The 19,430-nt window shown below is 41.6% G+C and overlaps 1 protein-coding gene across 1 annotated transcript in view; it reads left to right on the top strand.

Moving 5' to 3' along the window:
* GSR (glutathione-disulfide reductase) overlaps window positions 1-19,430 on the top strand; it is a 37,809-nt gene that overhangs the window by 5,990 nt on the left and 12,389 nt on the right. Inside the window, exons 2-7 of the mRNA XM_080661734.1 lie at window positions 4,432-4,458; window positions 9,773-9,861; window positions 12,539-12,608; window positions 15,410-15,557; window positions 15,897-15,951; window positions 17,325-17,424. Of these exons, the coding sequence (XP_080517860.1) occupies window positions 4,432-4,458; window positions 9,773-9,861; window positions 12,539-12,608; window positions 15,410-15,557; window positions 15,897-15,951; window positions 17,325-17,424 (489 nt within the window). The remainder of the gene's footprint in view (window positions 1-4,431; window positions 4,459-9,772; window positions 9,862-12,538; window positions 12,609-15,409; window positions 15,558-15,896; window positions 15,952-17,324; window positions 17,425-19,430) is intronic.

Genomic DNA, 19,430 nt, shown 5'->3' with positions numbered 1-19,430 from the left:
CGTGGAACTGGCAGCCCAGCCACTAGAAACCATGGCTTTGGAGTAATTTGTTGGTGTCATTATGACTTGATGAACATTTTCAAGCATTGTTCTCAGTTACAGAGGAGGGACCTTCTTACTCTTACTTCTTAGGAACCAGACATCATTTACTCTGAGAACACTTAAGGGTCTACCGTGTGGGTCTCCACCCCAGAGTTCCTGATTTAGAAGGTCTGGAGGGAAGCCGATGGGTGTGCAGGAGGCCGCTGGTCAATATTTCTCCCTCTCATTGATGTTTCTCTCTCTCTCTCCCTCACCCTTTCTCTCTTTCTAAAATAGTAAAAACTTTTTTTTTTAAATGAAACTGGCGAATCCTTTATAATTATGGGAGTCAGATGATAATGAATTTGGTCCTAGAGTCATTCATTGCATAGTTTCCTAATTTCATGCTTCCAGAGTAACCAGCTTAAGAATGCTTTCCAGGGTGTCTATATGATGAGATTTTCTGGCTACTCCTCAGTCTTACTTTGCCAGGAGGCCTTTTTTTCTTTCTGTAATATGATGGAGTAGATCCTTTCAGGAAGGAGACCTGTATTTTCTTTTTTTTTTTTTTAATTTAATTTTTTTTAATTTAATTTAATTTTTTGTTTTATGAATTTAAAATTTTTTTTCAATTACAATTCACATTTAATATTATTTTGTGTTAGTTTCAGATATGCAGCATAGTTGTTAGACAATCATATACTTTATAAAGTGTCCCATCCTCCTCTCCTCCATATATCCAGTAAGACACCTGTATTTTCTTTTCTTTAATATATTTTATTGATATCTTACAGAGAGGAAGGGAGAGGGATAGAGAGCCAGAAACATTGATGAGAGAGAAACATCGATCAGCTGCCTCCTGCACACCTCCCACTGGGGATGTGCCCGCAACCAAGGCACATGCCCCTGACCGGAACCGAACCCGGAACCCTTCAGTCCGCAGGCCGACGCTCCATCCACTGAGCCAAACCGGTTTCGGCGACACCTGTATTTTCAAGATGAGTGATGTGTTGGTGTATGGGAAGAGTTCACTGTTCTTTGATAGAATTTATTACTTTAAGCTGTTAAGAAGCTCAGATATGAAATGACTGTCCCATATTGAGTTCTATAGGGGAGGAAAAATATTTCCTCTACCCTCTTAGGTTCAGTTAACTGGGACCTACAAATTAATCTGATAATAGATGAGCAGGAGAAAAGGTTTATTTCACATCAAGCATTATAGAAAAGAAGTGGGGAAAAAAATAAGGAAGTAGTTAGGCCTCTGAGCTTAATACCAGTTTAACAAAGGGTAATAAGTTGTGGAGAAGAGACTAGACAAAGGAAAGGGGTATTGGGGCTTCTGAGGGGGGTAAATTATGGGAAGACAAATATATAGGGGAAACTAATGGAAGGTAAGGATTCCTTTATTAATGTTTTTTAGTGCAGATTCATCTCAGTGCTATCCTTTCATCTCCACTGCTAAGGATTGTTCTTCTGGTTCAGGAGAGGAGTGGAGGGCACCATCACACAGGGAAATTTATGCCCTGATCTTAAGCAGAAAGGGGGAGGGCAAAGAGTTCCTCCTTCGTTGACTGTTTCTTGTCTTCAGCTCAAAATAATCCTTATTCCAAAGTGGCATATTTTGGGGTGGCGTATTCTGATTCCCTTTAGTTCACACAGGGGCCAGAACTGCTGCTAAACTTCTACTGGATACACTAGTCAGTGGCCGGCAAACTGCGCTAGCGAGCCACATGCGGCTCGCGAGCCGCGGTTTGCCGCTCTGTTGACTAATGAGTTTGCCGACCACTGCCTTAGGGAAAAACACTTAAAAAACATTTTAATAATGTACTAATGTCTTTTTTTAATTGATTTTTTTTACAGAGAGGAAGGGAGAGGGAGAGGGATAGAGAGCTAGAAACATCGATGAGAGAGAAACATCAATCAGCTGCCTCCTGTACACCCCCTACTGGGGATGTGCCCGCAACCAAGGTACATGCCCTTGACTGGAATCGAACCTGGGACCTTTCAGTCCGCAGGCCGACGCTCTATCCACTGAGCCAAACCGGTTAGGGCAATAATGTACTAATGTCTTTAACCTGAAGTCAAAACTTCTGGGTAAGGGTAATGCCTTACGCAGTGGTCGGCAAACTCACTAGTCAACAGAGCGGCAAACCGCGGCTCGCGAGCCGCAGTTTGCCGACCACTGCCTAGGTCATCAAGACATGGATATTTCTAATAACATGATTTCACTCTTACATTAGTCTTTATTTTTCTGGATCAGGCAAAAAAAAAAGTTGTAGTAGAGTATTAGGTTAGATGTAGAAAGCAGGAAACTGAAAGAAATCATCTATTTTTTCCTAGAATTCAATTACAGATAAGTAATCTCTTGTTTCCCACTGTGATTAAGTCATTTCTGAAGGCAGAAAAATACTTGAGATGATATTTGAATTCAGTTTTTGGAGTCTCCAAAAAGCTAAATGTAATGTTTTTCTCATGATCAAATGTATACTGTGGAGAAGTGCAAGGAGTGCCCGAAGTCAAGGTGAATTAGAGTCTTCTGGGAGCTTTGTCTTTGCGGTTCAGTTCTCCCGCCTGCGCAGGCATGGGAAGAGTCAGCTTGAGGAAGAGTTCTTTGTGATGTACTGCTCACCCTTTGCCCCAGGGCCTGTGGGAGCATGTCCAGGTATTCTTGCTGAGTGTACTGAGTCTGCACTAAAGAGTAACCAGGTTCACACGGTATAGGTGTGCAGTGCTCCCCAAATAGGGTTAGGTCGTAAGAGTTGATCACCAGGACAAAAACCGCTTTCTAAAAAATTTTTGGTTTTATTTATTTTTTAATTTTTGAAAATTTATTTATCGATTTTAGAGAAAGGATGAGAGAGAAAGAGAGAGAAACATCGATTTGTTGCTCTACTTATTTATGCATTCACTGGGTGATTCTCCCCCCCTCCCCACTCCCCCCACCCCCCACTGGTTGATTCTTGTATGTGTCCTGACCAGGGATCAAACCCTGCAACCTTGGCATATTGGGACAATGCTCTAACCAGTTGTGCTACCCAGTCAGGGCTTTTTTTTTTTTTTTTTCTTTAATTGAGCTATAATTGTTAGATAGCCTTGTATTAGTTTCAGGTGTACAACATAATGATTCGATATATTGCAAAATAATCACAGGTCTAGTTAACAGCCATCACCATATGCAGTTACAAAATTTTTTTTCTTGTGATGAGAACTTCACTGTCTATACTCTTAGCAACGTCCAAATATACAATACTGTATTGTTTAGTAGAGTCACCATGCTGTACACTACATCCCCAGGACTTACTTATCTCATAACTAGAAGCTAATACCCACTAAAGGCCTTCTTGATCATAATGTCACTGTGAAGTGTGGCCCGCAGCGCCACTGTGCTAGAGCGGCTGGCAGGAGAGGCAGGGTTTTGAAGAAGCCTGAGAAACAGTTTTTTTTGCACAGTGGATTGTTTGTATTCATGTAAGCTGATTTATTGGGACTTTGCATCAAGTACCCTTGTAAACAATCCTGAAAAACAAAATGGCTTTCAAGGCAGTTTTAATCAATCTTGTTCTTAACCCAGATTTAAAAAAAAGAAAAAAAAGTTATTACTTTTAGGATGTGATCAAAGAGAAGTAAACAGATATAAACAGAAGTTTGTGTGTAAGCATATATCACAGCTTGTTTACAAGGACCCTTGGGACTAATTTCTCTCTCGTCTAAGGGGCATGAATAGCTATTTTCTTAAACAATTAGTTATTTTTTTTTTACAAGAAATCTTACAAGTATTTGCACTTTTCCTTGTGTGTTGGCTGCTAGAATTCTGAGAATCAAATTTATGATCTGTTTCTAGTAAGTATGTAAGACTTAATAGCATAGATGAACCTTATTGCTTGATTATCATCCTTTGGACCTGAAAAATAATGTAGATTTCCACTAGAGTTTTTCTCCAAGGGGACATTCTGGGTGTTTTACCCATGATGCTCCAGGGGCCCAGAAATCCTCTAGGACAGCTTCTGAGATGGTTCAGTTGCTATTATTCAGCTGGCAGGTCCTCTCACTTCCGACCTATTTCTCTTCTGCTTCCCTCTGGGTTCTGCGCAAGTCCAGGCTTCTGCCGTCTCCTGACCTGTACTGTCGCTGAGTGCATGGCGCCTACAAATGGAATTGTTCCCCCTGCGTCCCCTCTGCTTTTCTTGAGAAAATGCTGATGAGTAAAATTCTCTCCCTCATGACATAAGAAAAGTAATGTTCATGTTTGCCAGCTCTTATACTAGAAAAAATGAAATAATTGTAGATTATGACTTAGAACTCAAGTAAGTCTCCTGGGCTGATGATGCTTGGGGTTCATTTCTTGCAGGTTTGTTTTATATTGATTTTAATATTATTAAAATATGTCTTTTTAACTTTTTTCCCCCCTAGGTGAATGTCGGATGTGTACCCAAAAAGGTAGAATTTTTAAAAATTCTTTACTTTATTGTTGAAAATATTACATATGTCTCCTTCCCCCCCCCCCATTAACCTCTCCCACCTCCCCCACCCCCCTCCTGTCTATGTCCATTGGTTATGCTTATATGCATGCATACAAGTCCTTTGGTTGATCTCTTACCCCTTCTTCCCACCCTCCCCAAAAATGGTAGAATTTTTATTTCTTATTCCTTCAACACTACTTTTACATGTTTGGTAAATCATGATCAGGATAAGGTTATTTCCAAATGTTTCAGTGAAAATCTTTCTGCAAAAAATAACTGAGAAACCAACTAAAAGTAGCTTAAACAATAGGCTAGTGTTTGTTTTGTTTTTTAATATCACTTATTAAGAAAGCTGGAGGGAAAAACAAGAAGCCTGGAGAGAGGCACTTTCTGAGATTGGCTTAGTATTTGAGGAAATCTGAAAGCACCCTGGCTTTTTTCTATCTTTCCATTCTGATGTCCTGGCTGTACAATCAACAGTAACCCCCCTGCCTCACGGCCACATGATGGCTCTCGGAGTATGTCCCCGCCCAGCACTGTCCCTGCAGATTGCTTTAGGTCGTCTTGCCCAAGGTTGAGCTATCCCTGCAGAGGATCCTGGGGTAGGGAGGTGCTCCTGGGTAGATAACCACAGAAATAATGAGCTCCTGGACACTAATTGCATCTTGCATGCAAAAGAAATTCATCCTGGACCTTGCCATGTGGTAAGTTTTCACCACAGGGTGACAAAGTAAAAAAAATTCCTGTGGGGGCACAGTGGGGAGGTAACCAGGAATGGAACACAGTGTCTAGTATCAAACTTTATAAGGAGCAGTGACCAACAAAACATCTATAATCATGGCGTAAAAGAAAGGCAGTATTCATCTACACAAGATAACTTTTTCTTAGGGAGATCCAGCCAGGAAATAAAAAGTTTATACCCAACGCTCAGCCCAAGTGCTGATCTGACCAAGACCAAGGGGCTGATGGTGGTGGATGGATGCTCCTCCCACACATGGCTGTAGTTAACTACCTGGATTCATGGGGTGACGGTGCAGAGGTGGGGTGTTTGCCTCAAGCCATCTGGTCTTTCACCTACCCCAGTGCATCTCTGAATTAGTTTTTTTCCCCAGGGAGAATAGAAGTTTTTCTCCTGGAAAGATATGTCAAGATTGTCATAGGTATTTTTGTTTGTTTCATTTTGTTGGTGGGAGTTTTTGTTTTTAAGCACAGAAATCAACATCTCTATACATTGCCCATATTAAAATCATGAATCACGTTGACTTTGGGTATCTTATGTCAATGCTGAGATTGATTTCTCAAGTTACTTGAGTGGCACTTCTTTTTATTTTTATTTGTTTTTATTTTTTGTTAATCCTCACCCAAGGATATTTTTCCCATTGCTTTTCTGAGAGAGAGTGGAAAGGAGGGAGGGAGGGGGAGAGAGAGAGAGACAAACATCAATGTGAGAGAGACACATCAATTGGTTGCCTCCCACATATGCCCCAACCAGGGCCAGTGATCAGACCCAAAACCCTTCTGGTATGTGGGCCAAAGCTCTAACCACTGAGCACACGGGCCAGGGCAATGGCATTTCTGAGTATAGTATTTGGATACCTTTATGGTAAGTAGTCTATTGATAGAGTTACTGTGTACTTGGGTCCTAGCCCCGTCTTTGCTCTTCCAGAAATTCAAGTATATTGCTTTACTCAGTGCCGGGGTTCTTGTTCCAGCATTACAAAGGGTTCAGCAATCTGGAGAAAGGCTGTGCGTAGATTAAATAAGAGTCCAGAGACGAAAGATAATTTTGAAAGGCATTGGAGGTCAGAGGAGCTTCAGCTAAAGGAGCTAAAGTTCCAAGTTCTTCATTCCCCTTGTCTCAGGACCCCTGCTTTTTATTAACACAGTTTGTCCTAAAGCAAGGTGGAGATAATACACTTCAAAGGGTAGGGTTTACAGAAGCATTGTCAGATTGGGGAATAGCCTACAGCTGTTCAGGTGTTTGGCCAACAGGAGGCAATAACATGTAGATTAAGATGCCCTGAGCTGTCTGGCAGCAAACAATCATCCTATTCAGGTTTGGGGGAAGTGCCTTTTCAGGTGTTCAACAGGTGATTACATATGTGACTTAGCCCTTGTTGAGCCCCCAAGTTTCATCAGCCCTTTGATGAAACTCTTGTAATTATGACATGCTGGAATTGGCTTCTGGCACTCAGGAGTGAATTGGTTATCTGACATCACAAGAAATTGTTTTATAAAATGATAATATTGATTTATCAGTTTAGTGTGAGTGAGATTATATCTGGGTTTAGTAATTAGGACAGGTTAGCTTTTTCTCAATATGGAGACCCAAGCTGGCAAAACAAATTCTTGAGTGAAAATTTCTTAAGTTTTCCATTCTGTAGCCTCATGGATTCTCTTTACCACTGTAGTGATTATTGGTGCTAGTAGCTGTGGTGCAGGTTATCCTGAATGAACTCATCCTTAGCTGTGACAAAGGAAAAAATGACAGCTCTGATTTCCAAAGCTGACTCTTGCTTATTATTTTATTCCACATTTGAATGCAATTTTAAAACATGTTATAATCCTAAGCTTACAACATTTTGTTACTGCGATTACATTTTATTTATTGATTATCATTTTTTAAAAATTTTGTTGTTGTTGATTTTTAGAGAGAGAGGAAGGGAGGAGAGAGAAAGAGAAACATACATCGATGGATTGGCTGCCTCCTGCACACCCCCAGCCCATAACCCGGGCACGTACCTGACCAGGAATCCAACCTGCGACCTCTTGGTGCATGGGATGATGCCCAGCCAACTGAGCCACATGGACCAGGGCTGAGATTGTTACAGAAAACCGGAGAAGAACCAAGCAACACTTAGAGAGATGGAGTTACATTGATTACGCGCGGGCCCAGAGGAAAATGTCTCTCAAATTCTGGACCCCAACATGGAGGAACTTGCCCTATTTATATGTTTTTACCTTCTTTGTCTCCCAAATATGGGGTGTTTCTGGCCCCCTTTGCAAATTCTTAAAGAGCTCCTATGTGCTGGGGCCTTGAGACCTCAACCAAAGGCCTGGCCTGGTGCCAGCACTGATAACTTCGTCAGGGGAAGGTTTAATGGCCTCTCTGAAGTGGGAGTAGTCTTATTTTCCTTATTATTTAAGCAAGCAAGCATTTACAAAAGCCAAATAGCAGGGTTAAAATTTCAAAGAGCAGTTTTTATATAAGATGGATGCTTTAAGATTATATGTTAAATTGGCAGCTTTTCGATATACAAGCAAATATCCTAATCTAATCGGTGACACAAGCCTGAGTTTAATTCCAAAAGGGTTTTCTGTAATATGTTTTCTAGTTTAGGTAGGGTTTTTTTCTTTCTTTTCTGTGGGACAGTTTTCCTCAAAAATGTTCTTTCCTTTTTGTTATAGATTTTGGAATCTGTTTTACGTGGAATCATGCAATTATGGATATATGATTTATATAAATTAGTTATATGTAGTTTATACCAATTATAGTAGTAAATCTGCTATTGATTGGTGCTACCTCATTATTTTAAAATACCGTCTGGACTGATACTGCATAGTGGACTGAATTTGTAATATTTTATTCCCATATATTTCACTTACCTTTCTATTCTGATCACATGTACCAGATATTGACCTTATATTTTTGTAGGGGTCTACTGAAATGCTTTTGCATTCTTGAAGATCAGTGGGTACTTACCTCTTGTTCTGTAGAGCAGGCTTAGAGTAACTGCCCCTTGCACAGGGTAGAGTGAAGCAGCAGCAGAGAAGGAACTGGATGGACGGGCCTGCTGCTGCCCCGATCAGGTCTCAGCCTAAAAGCAAATGCAGTTCAGACAGAGGCACCCTTTCCAGAGGGTTAGATGCTATAGCACCATACAAACTATGAACTGGAAGTAAGTAAATATGGTACCTCAGGATAATATGAGGTTTAGTGATGTTTCTTAAAAGAACATTAATTTATTTGTGGTATTGATAAATTTTTCATATGCATTGTTTAAGATAAAGACTCTAGCAGATAGCCCTGGCCAGTGTGGCTCAGTTGGTTGAGCGTCGCCGAAAGATCTGTGGTTCAATTCCCGGTCAGGGCACATACCTAGGTTATGGATTCGATCCCACATTGGGTTGCATATGGGAGGCAACTAATTGATGTTTCTCTCTCTCCTCCCCCCCGCCTTTCCTCTCTCTCTAAAAACAAAACAGTACAATACAAACATTAAAAAAAGAATCTAGCAGATAAAATGGTTCATTCTATATTACATGAATTTCACCTCAGTAAAGCAAACAGAATCCAGTAGTCATCAATTCATTCATCATTAGGCATAAAGGGAGAAAAGTGCAAACAGGGAATCTTAAGGCTTATCAAAAGTGGAATTAAGACTTGTCTGGCCAAGAAAAATGGTAGTTTGGCTGTCATCAGGAGTTCCGGATGCCAATTTGAATTCAGTTATCACGAGGATCAGTTGGCATTTAAAAGGCTTTTACAGTTTGTAGGCTACATTCCGCAAGAGATGCATTGAACCTTTGAGTTCCAGGTGTCTGAGCACATACGTTCTTACAAGGGCATGTTTATAGTTACTGAATAATACATAACAGGAATTCATTCTCTTAAAGTTTTCAGTCCTCATCTTTACCTAATAGTTTCCTTCCAAACCACTGTATTGTAAAGTTACAGATGCAATTCCATTTCCTGGAATTAATCACAAAAAGCAGGGCTTAAAGAAATCTGAAGCTTAAAAAGAGCTGGTAAGCCCGGCCGGCGTGACTCAATGATTGTCAACCTATGAACCAGGAGTTCCCATTTCAGTTCCCAGTCAGGGCACATGCCTGGGTTGCAGGCTTGATCCCCAGTGTGGGGTGTGCAGGAGGAAGTCAAGCAATGATTCTCTGTCACCATTGATGTTTCTATCTCTCCCTCTCCCTTCCTCTCTGAAATCAGTTTAAAAAAAAGTGATATATACAAAAAAGTATATATACAAAAGAGAAAAGTACATATACAAAGAGAATGTAAGCAATAATAAATGTTAATGGAAGGACCCTAAGCCTTATAATATCCTGCTTCTCAGAGTTTATAAACTAGGGAATTTAACTCTAGAAGTAATTTCCCCCAATATTTCAGAATAAAATCTATCTGGTCATATTACTGAACTTTTTCTTTTAAAATATATAGTTTCATTTTTAATTTAAAGGTCAGTATTATTATCGGCTGTTACAAAGTTACCTTTCATTTGCAATTTCTGTCTTCCCTCAGGACTCATGTACTACTGTTTTGGGTACTTTTTATGCAGGTAATGTGGAACACGGCTGTGCACTCTGAATTCATGCATGATCATGTTGATTACGGATTTCAGAGCTGTAATGGTAAATTCAGTTGGCGGTAAGTTCATTCTCAGAGGGTTCTTTTTACAAATATAAATATTTTTCTTTCAGAATTAAATGTTCCACAAACTTTTTCGGGGGCAATATTGTGGTAAAATATATATTACTAGCTTTTGGAGGTAATGGAGATATTTATGGCTTTAATTGTGGCGAGGGTTTCACGGGTGTGTACTTATCTCTAAACTCACAAGCTGTACACATTAAATATGTGCATATACAGACACACAACATCAATGTCTGTTTTAGCCATTTTTAACCAATTAATTGCTACATGTCCAAAACGGAAACCATCCCCACATGCCATGATATTTTGAATTTAATGTAAACAATCAATTGCAATGAATATTATAAAAATAAATATATTACTCGGCTGAAAATTCTCACCAAAAATGATTTTAAGTTGGTCAGGGCTGCCACTTAGGAAAACTTTTTTTTTTATAGACGCAGGTGGCATGTGGGGAAGGTCTGCCGCTTGCGTCTACAGACGCTTATGGCATACAGTGGGTTAAGTTGTCAATTCAGTAGCATTAAGCATATTCATAGTGTTGTGCAACCATTATCACTATCCATTCCCAGAACTTTTCCACCATCCCAGACAGAAACAGTGTTGTTCAGTGGACCCATTAAACAATACCTCATCTTCCCTCCTTTCAGCCCCTGGTATCTCTATTCTACTTTCTTATTTGCATATTCTATGTACTTTGTACAATATTTGTCCTTTTATGCCTGGCTTATTTTACTTAGCATAATGTTTTCAAAGTTCATCCTTGTGCCTGTGTCAGAATTTCAATCCTTTTAAAAGCTGAATGATATTATTTTGTGTTTATACTAGAGGCCCGGTGCATGAAATTCATGCATGGGGGTCCCTCAGCCCAACCTGCATGCTCTACAATCCAGGAGCTCTCAGGGGATGTCCTCCTGATGGCTTAGGCCCACTCCTGTGGTTCTCTGCTCTCTGTGGGGCCTGGGGGTTTCGCTGCAGCCATGGAGATGAAGCCCCCATGCCCTGCTGTCCGCTCTCTGCCTGCCACCGCCATGCGCCATGCGAAGGAAGCCCCAGTGCCCTGCAGTGTGCTCTGTCTGCCAGGCCTGGGGGCTTCGCCGACACGGACACACTGAGGCCCATGCCCTGTTGTCCGGGCTCTGTCTGCGGGGCCTGGGGGTGTTCCTGCTGCCTCTGCACTAAGGAAGCCCCCAAACCCTGCTCTCCAGGCTCTGTCTGCTGGGCCTGGGGCTTCCCCTCCATCACCCTGAGAATGAAGCCCCCAAGCCCTGCTGTCTGGGTTCTGTCTGCTGGTTCTGGGGCTTCCCCGCTGCCGCCGCGCTAAGGAAGCCCCCAAGCCCTGCTGTCTGGGCTCTGTCTGCTGGTTCTGGGGCTTCCCCGCTGCCGCCGCGCTAAGGAAGCCCCCAAGCCCTGCTGTCCGGGCTCTGTCTGCTGGGCCTGGAGGCGGATCCAGCCTTGCTGCTTGGTCCCCGCGAACCCTGGTGGGGCTGACAGGCCCAGACACTCCAGCAGCAGGGCTGAGGGGACTGGGCGCTGCCATCTTGTGGCTATGGGGGCCGACATTTTGTCGCAGAGTGACGGTTAATTTGCATATTACTCTTTTATTAGATAGGATACCATATTTTGTTTTCCCATTCATTTTTCAATGGGCTTTTGCATTTTCTACCTTTTGTCTATTGTGAATAATCATGCTATGAACATTGGTCTACAGGTTCGTGCCTTCAGTTATTTTGGGTCGATACCTAGAAGTGGAATTGCTGGGTCATGTGACAATTTTGTGTTTAAATTTTTCTAAGGAGCTGCCATAAACTTTTTGAAGCCATCAAATTTTTTTTAAAATTTTAGCAAATTCATTCATTTAACAGATATTGAGTGTCAAGTGTGATTTGAAGATTATTTATTCCCTTAGATGCAGTCAACCATTTAGTTCCAATAAGCTCTTATTACCACCATGCTAGGTACTGTGCCAAAGTAGCTTTGTCTTCTGTACAAAGAAAAATGTTATCTGCCGGGGGTCTTTATCCAGCATCTAGAAGGGTTCAGGGATCTGGAGAAGGGCTGTGGCGTAAATTAATCAAGAGTCCAGAGACGAAACATAATTTTGGAAGGCATTTTGGGGAGCCAGAGAAGACTTAGCTAAAGGAACCAAGTTCTCAGTCTCTCTGGACCCCTTGCTTTTTATTATCACAAATTTTCCAAAAGCAAGGTAGATATACATATCAAAGGCCAAGGTTTAGTATACAGAATCCATTGTCAGACTGGGGGAACTGCCTTTGGCTGTTCAGGTGTTTGGCCAGTAGGAGGCAATAACATGTAGATTGAAATGCCCTTAGCTGTCTGGTAGCAAGCAAACATTTATGCATCCTTTTCAGGTTTGGGGAAATGCCCTCAGCCATTCCAGATGATTCAGCCCTGCTGACATGCTGGAATTAGCTTCCGGCAGTTATCTACATACCATGGATGCCAACTGAACATTCTCCACGGAGCAGAATAGGGGTTCTCCACATATGGGAGAGCAGATGGAAACAGGGAGGGGTGGCTGTCTTTAGAGACATTGACTCATGGGGTTCGTGCTGACGGTCTTTGATTCTCTGTTCAGGGACAGATGCCCTAGTTACTAACTGAATGAGGAGAGTCCTCTTTCTCAGCACTGACTCAGGTTTCACTGCAGGGTTATAAAGGAAAAACGGGATGCCTATGTGAGCCGCCTGAACACCATCTATCAAAATAATCTAACCAAGGTGAGTATGCTGGGCTTTGAACTTTGAGAAATTGCTGTTTGTTGCTTGCGTATGCTAACAAGTCTGGCCAGACTAAAGCATAGCCATTGCCCATCTCTCTCATTGTTTCTTTTACTTCTTTTATGATTAATGAGTCTGAAGTTGACCTGTCAGAGAAAGCCTCTCACTTGGTAGGCCAGTCTCTTTTCTACAGAGAGGTCTGTCAAAGTTGGGAGACCAGATCTCACGTGATGGCTGTATCTTGAGTAGGCCTGGCTCTCCTATTTGTTCCAAAAGCAAACCCATAAGAGACTGAATATGCCAGTTTATTAATTAAAATCAGGAGCATTACCCTAAACGGTTTGGCTCAGTAGATAGAGCATCGGCCTGCGGACTGAAAGGTCCCAGGTTCGATTCCGGTCAAGGGCATATACCTTGGTTGAGGGCACATCCCCAGTAGGAAGTGTGCAGGAGGCAGTTGATCTATGTTTCTCTCTCATCGATGTTTCTAACTCTCTATCCCTCTCACTTCCTCTCTGTAAAAAATCAATTTCTCGCCAAAACCGGTTTGGCTCAGTGGATAGAGCGTCGGCCTGCGGACTGAAGGGTCCCGGGTTCGATTCCGGTCAGGGGCATGTACCTTGGTTGCGGGCACATCTCCAGTGGGGGGTGTGCAGGAGGCAGCTGATCGATGTTTCTCTCTCATTGATGTTTCTAACTCTCTATCCCTCTCCCTTCCTCTCTGTAAAATATCAATAAAATATATTTTTTTAAAAAAAATCAATTTCTCTGTAAAATATGTTTTTTTAAAAAGTTAAAAAAAATCAGGAGCATTATCTGGATGGAAACCTGCCATTGTTATTTGCTCAGAGCATCCTCATCCTCGGTGGCTAAATCTACTCAGTAATCCAAGTTATGGTTCAGAAGGTTGTTTTTCTGTGAATGAAATCTCATCAAGAAAATTGGGCAAAGATGGGTTTGCCTTTAGCAAATACCTGTTGTCCTTGGCTATTCTGAGGCTTTTTCCATCTTAGTGCTTAGATATCATACCTCTCCCACTGGGACTATGCCAGGGACATTGACAAATTTTGCATCATCAACTCTTTCTTGACAGCATATATCTCATCACCCTTCATTTGCCTTTTTGCTCTCACTTTGCAGTTTCTAAGATTTGAATGTAACTGAGGTTATATTTAGACCAGAAGATTCTTTTTAAAAAAATATGTTTTTTATTGGTTTTTAGAATGAGAGGAAGGGAGAAGGATAGAGAGATAGAAACATCAATGAGAGAGGAACATCATCGATCGGCTGCCTCCTGCATGCCCCCTGTTGATGGATCAAGCCCACAACAAGGGCATGTGCCCTGACCAGCAACCTCTTGGTTCTTGGGTCAACGCGCAACTGCTGAGCCACACGGGCCAGGCTAGATCAGGAGATTCATGATGATATTCGGGTCACTGTAATCTCAGCAGATTGTTGATAAGCCAATTTTTAGTATGAGTTACTTCTACAGATGGCTAACCTCAGACATTTTTATATTGAGTCTTATCATTCATTGGGTTTCTTTTTGGATGTTGATGTTTTCTGACCTTAATCCCCAATTCAAGGGGAAAATATTTGGGGCCTTCAGTCCCCTAGGCACTGATGACAAGACATTTGAAGTCTATTAGACATGAGTATAGAGATAACAGTTGCTATACTAAAGCACCCACATCAGATTTTATTAAAAAGTGGAGCTAGCTGAAGTGCAAAAATGATAGGAAAATCACTCAAGAAACAGCATTTTTTAACACTCACAAGTCTTTGAGTGCCGTATAACTTACCTTGATGTTATGGGGAAGGAATTGTGAATAGGAAAGGAAACTTTCTGTCAAATATCCTAGGAAATGAAAATAGAAATTTCATCAGTTCTTCCTCCAAACTATTGTCTATATTAGTGCCACTTGATGCATACCCCTTTTTGGCTAGTACCCCCTCAGAAATTATTACCTCCTGTAAGAAGGATTTTGTGGAGGCTTGTAGCTTTTGGCATTGAAGATCTTGATTCATCCTGATTAAGCAGGGCACGTGCAGAGCAGGCCTGGAGGGGTGATTGCAAAAGAGGCAATAACTTAATTCAGAACCAGGCATGTTCTAAAATGTTCCAACATTCTTTTCTGTGATCCTGTTTGCATGATGCCATTATCCTTGTAAGCTGCCCACATTTGCATGCCAGTACATGCATCATAGCTGACAGAAGCTTGCTGGCAATCTCCAATCCTCAAATGGAGGCCCTGGCACAGTAAGAGCAAGTGGGAGTTAGCCTGGACCTTCATTGTCATATAAATTGGTGGTATTCTTCCCATTTGGTTTAAGAAACCCTGAAGCATCGCATTTTCCTGCCTTGGCCTGAGTATTTCTCTTTTGCCTCTGCTCCCTTTGCCTTTATCCTTTTTTCTTTCTCAGCCCTCTGTTCCTCCTCCAGACAACATTATTCTTCATGGTGTTTCCATTGCAAGTGAGACTTTGCCCCTCAAGTCTTGGGGAAAAACATATCTTTTTCCTTATGGAGGTTACTTGCATATTCTTTTTGGTCTTTGGGTTTTGGCCCCAAATAGCACCTTTATTTCTTATTTCTTGTACATTTCCAGCATCGAATGGCAATCCCCTTACCTAAGAATGAGTTAACAGAAGTTCTGAGGAAACTCGAACATTGAGAGTTGTCTTGGCCTCAGCAAACCCAAATTCAAAATCCTCAGTAGAGAGAGGGATAGCTCTGATAAGTGCAGCAGATGTTTTTGTTTTAGCTTACGAACATTTTCATGTCACGGTTCCTTCTCCAGGCCAATATAGAAATCATCCCTGGCTACGCAGCGTTCACAGGTGACCCCAGGCCCACAGTAGAGGTCAATGGGGAAAAGTACACTGCTCCTCACATCCTGATTGCAACAGGTGGCGTGCCATCGCATCCACAGGAGAGCCAGATCCCGGGTGAGTCTCCCAGAGGCAGATGCTTGTGAATAACAGCCAGGGGGAGTTTATTGGAGGGTGGGAGAGTGAAGGAGAGCCAGCAGCGTCTACTCTTAAGAGCTGAGCAAATGTTTGTTTCCAGAGAAATTTGATAGTTATTTGGTCATCACTGCTCTTATTTCTAGAGGGAAAAAAATGTCTAACAGGGGAAGACTTGGTTGGCAGCTTCCCAAGTGAGGACTTTTAAAAACTTGTCAAAACAGAGAGCATGATGGCTAAGGATCGGTTCTTATGTAAGATGTTGTGATTGTTTTCCCAGAGAAAGCTCAGTCTATGTGATCCATATTGCACTTTTCCTAGGTGCCAGCCTAGGAATAACCAGTGATGGATTTTTTCAGCTGGAAGAATTGCCTGGGTAAGCTGGTATTCTTCCTGACCTTGGTGTTCATGCTCCCTCAGGCTCTCCTCTGACATTCTCCCCCTCCACCCCCAGCCTGAAACGCAGGCTTTCCTGGTTCTGTTCTCCTAGCTTCTCTTTTTATGACATTGGGTATCTCATTCGCTCGTACCCCTCATTAAGTAACTCAGGTCTTTCATGCCTTTGGTCAGAGTCCATTGCAGAATTTTTAGAACCAGCGTCAAACACAGGATGGTTCTGAAGAATAGTAAAGCCCTAAAACTATCTTTTGTCTTCAGCTTGATACAGCGTCAATCGATGATGTGTCTCAAATACCTGCTTCTGGTGTTCAGAGCGGCTAGTGCACCATTGAAGGCTCTGTCAGTCTCAGGGAAATAGATTTACCGAAATCGTGCTTTCTATGTGTTTGTCCAGATAACCCACATAGAAAATGTCTGTCATGAGTTTAGATACACAGAGAGGAAAAACATAATGAGGAAGATATTTTCTCTAATTTGCAGAAGCCCCCAATGGCAGACTTTCTAAGTCAGAGGGATCCTCCCTTCACTCATGAAAAGAGGCAACACTCAGGCACCGGAGCAGGGACCCCTTAGCGCAGGGACTTTATCTCCTTCCAGGTAACACTCACTCCGGAGTCAGCCGCTCAGCTCTGCTGCTCCCAGAGCGGGTGCTGCCAATCCAGTTTGAGGTCTTAATCCTGTGTTTTTATACAGGCCTTCACGGGAGGGTGGCCAACAAGTCATGCCCACACCTTTACCTTAATTCACCTGGAGCCACAGTTAATGTGGGACAAGAGGGTTTCTTTGCAGTTCCAGGCTGCAGTGAAATTGTCCTGCTGAGATATGCAGACCCAGACCAGGCAATCTTTTGACTTTGAGACAAGCAAACAGCCTTTTTAGACTTGCTGTCTGTGGAGCATGGAAACGTGTTACAAAACAGCCTTTTTTCCCTCGTGATCCACCCTGTACTGTTTGGTTTTAGGGTTGAATGATGTGACACGTATGGTCATGACTTGTCTTGTTTATTGGATGACATAATTCAACCTAGACTCGCTCTCAGAGACATTTTATTATATAAATGTGCATTAAACATTTTACTTTATTTTTTGTTTTGCATTAAACATTTTAAAATCATTTCTTAAACTTGCATTGCTAGCAATAAATGAATTTAAATGAACTCATTCAAATTGTACCAATGTTAATTTCTTAGTTTTGACAACTGTACCTTGGTTACGTAAGATGTCAATTTTGAGAAAAACTGGGTAGAAGTGTACAGGCCATCTCTGTACTAGCTTTTCAACTTTTCTGTAAATCTAAAATTATTCAAAAATACGTTTATTTTAAAATCTCGACCCTGTGCTTTCACGTCAGCCGCAGCGTCATTGTCGGTGCAGGATACATCGCCGTGGAGATAGCGGGGATCCTCTCTGCCCTGGGTTCCAAGACATCACTCATGATCCGACACGATAAGGTAAATTCCATCCTTTTACCTTCTCCTTCCTTGATGCTCATCTTTTAAAAAACCCACAGTGAGAATTTTCTCTTACGTTGTCATTAAAAACTAGGGTGCAAAGCCTGTGGAGGTTGGCTGCTTTGTTCCATGTGGGGCTGCATAGAAGCCATTTAAATTAGGCCTTATGTCCTTCCCAGCTACCAGCTGCTGATTGATGATAATGGTTTTGATTTTATCAAACTGGCTGGTATTTTTATCATGAAGTACTAGATAGTATCAGATGCCTTCAGAAGGAAACACACAGGATCAGTTTAATTTCTTATTCTGGAAACCAATTTTATACATCAGGTAATATTGGATTTTTAACAGTCAACTAAGTTCTTTGCATTAAAAGAAAAAATGTCAAAAATATTTACACGCAGATATTTATGGAAGCATTATTTGCAATAGCCATGAGGTGGAAGCAACCCAAGTGTCCACTGGTGGATGAATGGATAAACACAAAGTGGTATATACATATAATGGAATATTATTCAGCCTTAAAAAGGAATGGCATCCTGACACGTTACAATGTGGATGAGCCTTGGGGACATGCTAAATGAAATAAACGAAACACAAAAAGACAAATACTATATTATTTCACTTCCATGAGGGTATCTAGAGTAGTCAGACTCACAGAAACAGAAAGTAGAATGGGGGTGGTTGCCAGGGCTGCAGGGAGGAGGAAATGGGGAGTATTGCTGAATAGCTACAGAGTTTCAGTTTTTCAAGAGAAAAAAAGCTCTGGAGATCAGCACAGCAATAGGAATATACTTAACACTCTGGAATTGTGTGCTTACAAATGGTTATGCTGGTAAATTTAATGTTATGCATTTTTTTACCACATAAAACAAATAATAATAAAGGAAGCTCATAGATCATTTGCTTGAACCTCATTTTAAGGCTAAGAGAGGTTTTGTGAGTACTAATTAATACCAAAACTGACAGTCAACTAAGGTCTCAGAAGCCCAGGCCAGTATTTTTTCTGCTAAAACACTGCCTCCTGTTTGTCACTGATGACAAAGACTAAGTGAATGATTGCTGCTTTGTCTGTTTTTTGATTACTTGTGACTTAGCACCATTGGGTTGTGGCGCAGTATTGGAGTTTCCAGAGGCATGGTGTGGGGCAGTAATAGGAGGGTTGGCCCAAGAATCTGGCTGCCCCTAACAAGTGTGTGACTTGGGCAAGTCATTTATTGCCTTTGGAATAGGATTTATCAGATGCTTGACCACTTAAATGCTATGATTCAAATTCTTGGTTATTTGAGCAAATGGAAGGAGATGAGGGAAACTGACCATGCTGGCCAGTGTGTACTCAGAGGAACTTCCTCTTTGGCTTTGATACTTGTCACACAATTAATCCCCAGGAGATTTACGTCCTGAATGTTTTTCATAGGTCATGTTATTTTGCATTGCTGGAATGGAGCCAGCAAATTGGAAGGAAGGAGGAAGGCAGAGGGATGGCTAGCCTGAATTTAATATATAAGTAAGCAAATGAACTGCAGCAGTCTATCCGTAGGGTGGTTCATTTCCTGCATTTGGAAAAGTGGCTTGTTTGCCGAGAGCCACGTATACTCAGGCTCCCTACCCTCTCCCATCTCCAATGCCTCAGGCTCTTTCTCCCTTTCCTCCCTGTCCCAGTGTAACTCTATTCTAGAAGTAGCCTCTAATAACTCATGACCCCCACCTTTACCCTGCCTAGGGAATGTTGCATATGTATCATCACAAAGACATGTCTAGAGAAAGAAAGAGGATCCTATGAGAAAAGAAGGTTGCAAGAGAGTAACGACTGTTATTTAAAAGAACAGCCTCCCTAGGGCAGTAATGGAAGCCCTCATAAGAACATTGAAATGCAACTGGAAATAATACTGAGAATTTTGAAAAAAGAGCAAAAATCCTGGTAGCAAAAATGTAGATTAATTATTATGTCAATTCTATTTCTTACTTCAGTAGTGTTATACTATAGAATTCACGTGGCTCCTAAT

This window comes from Plecotus auritus, assembly GCF_963455305.1.
Source record: "Plecotus auritus genome assembly, chromosome: 3".
Lineage (NCBI taxonomy): Eukaryota > Metazoa > Chordata > Mammalia > Chiroptera > Vespertilionidae > Plecotus > Plecotus auritus.
Note: the sequence above shows the minus strand (reverse complement) of the source record. Positions and strands in the feature narration are given on the sequence as shown.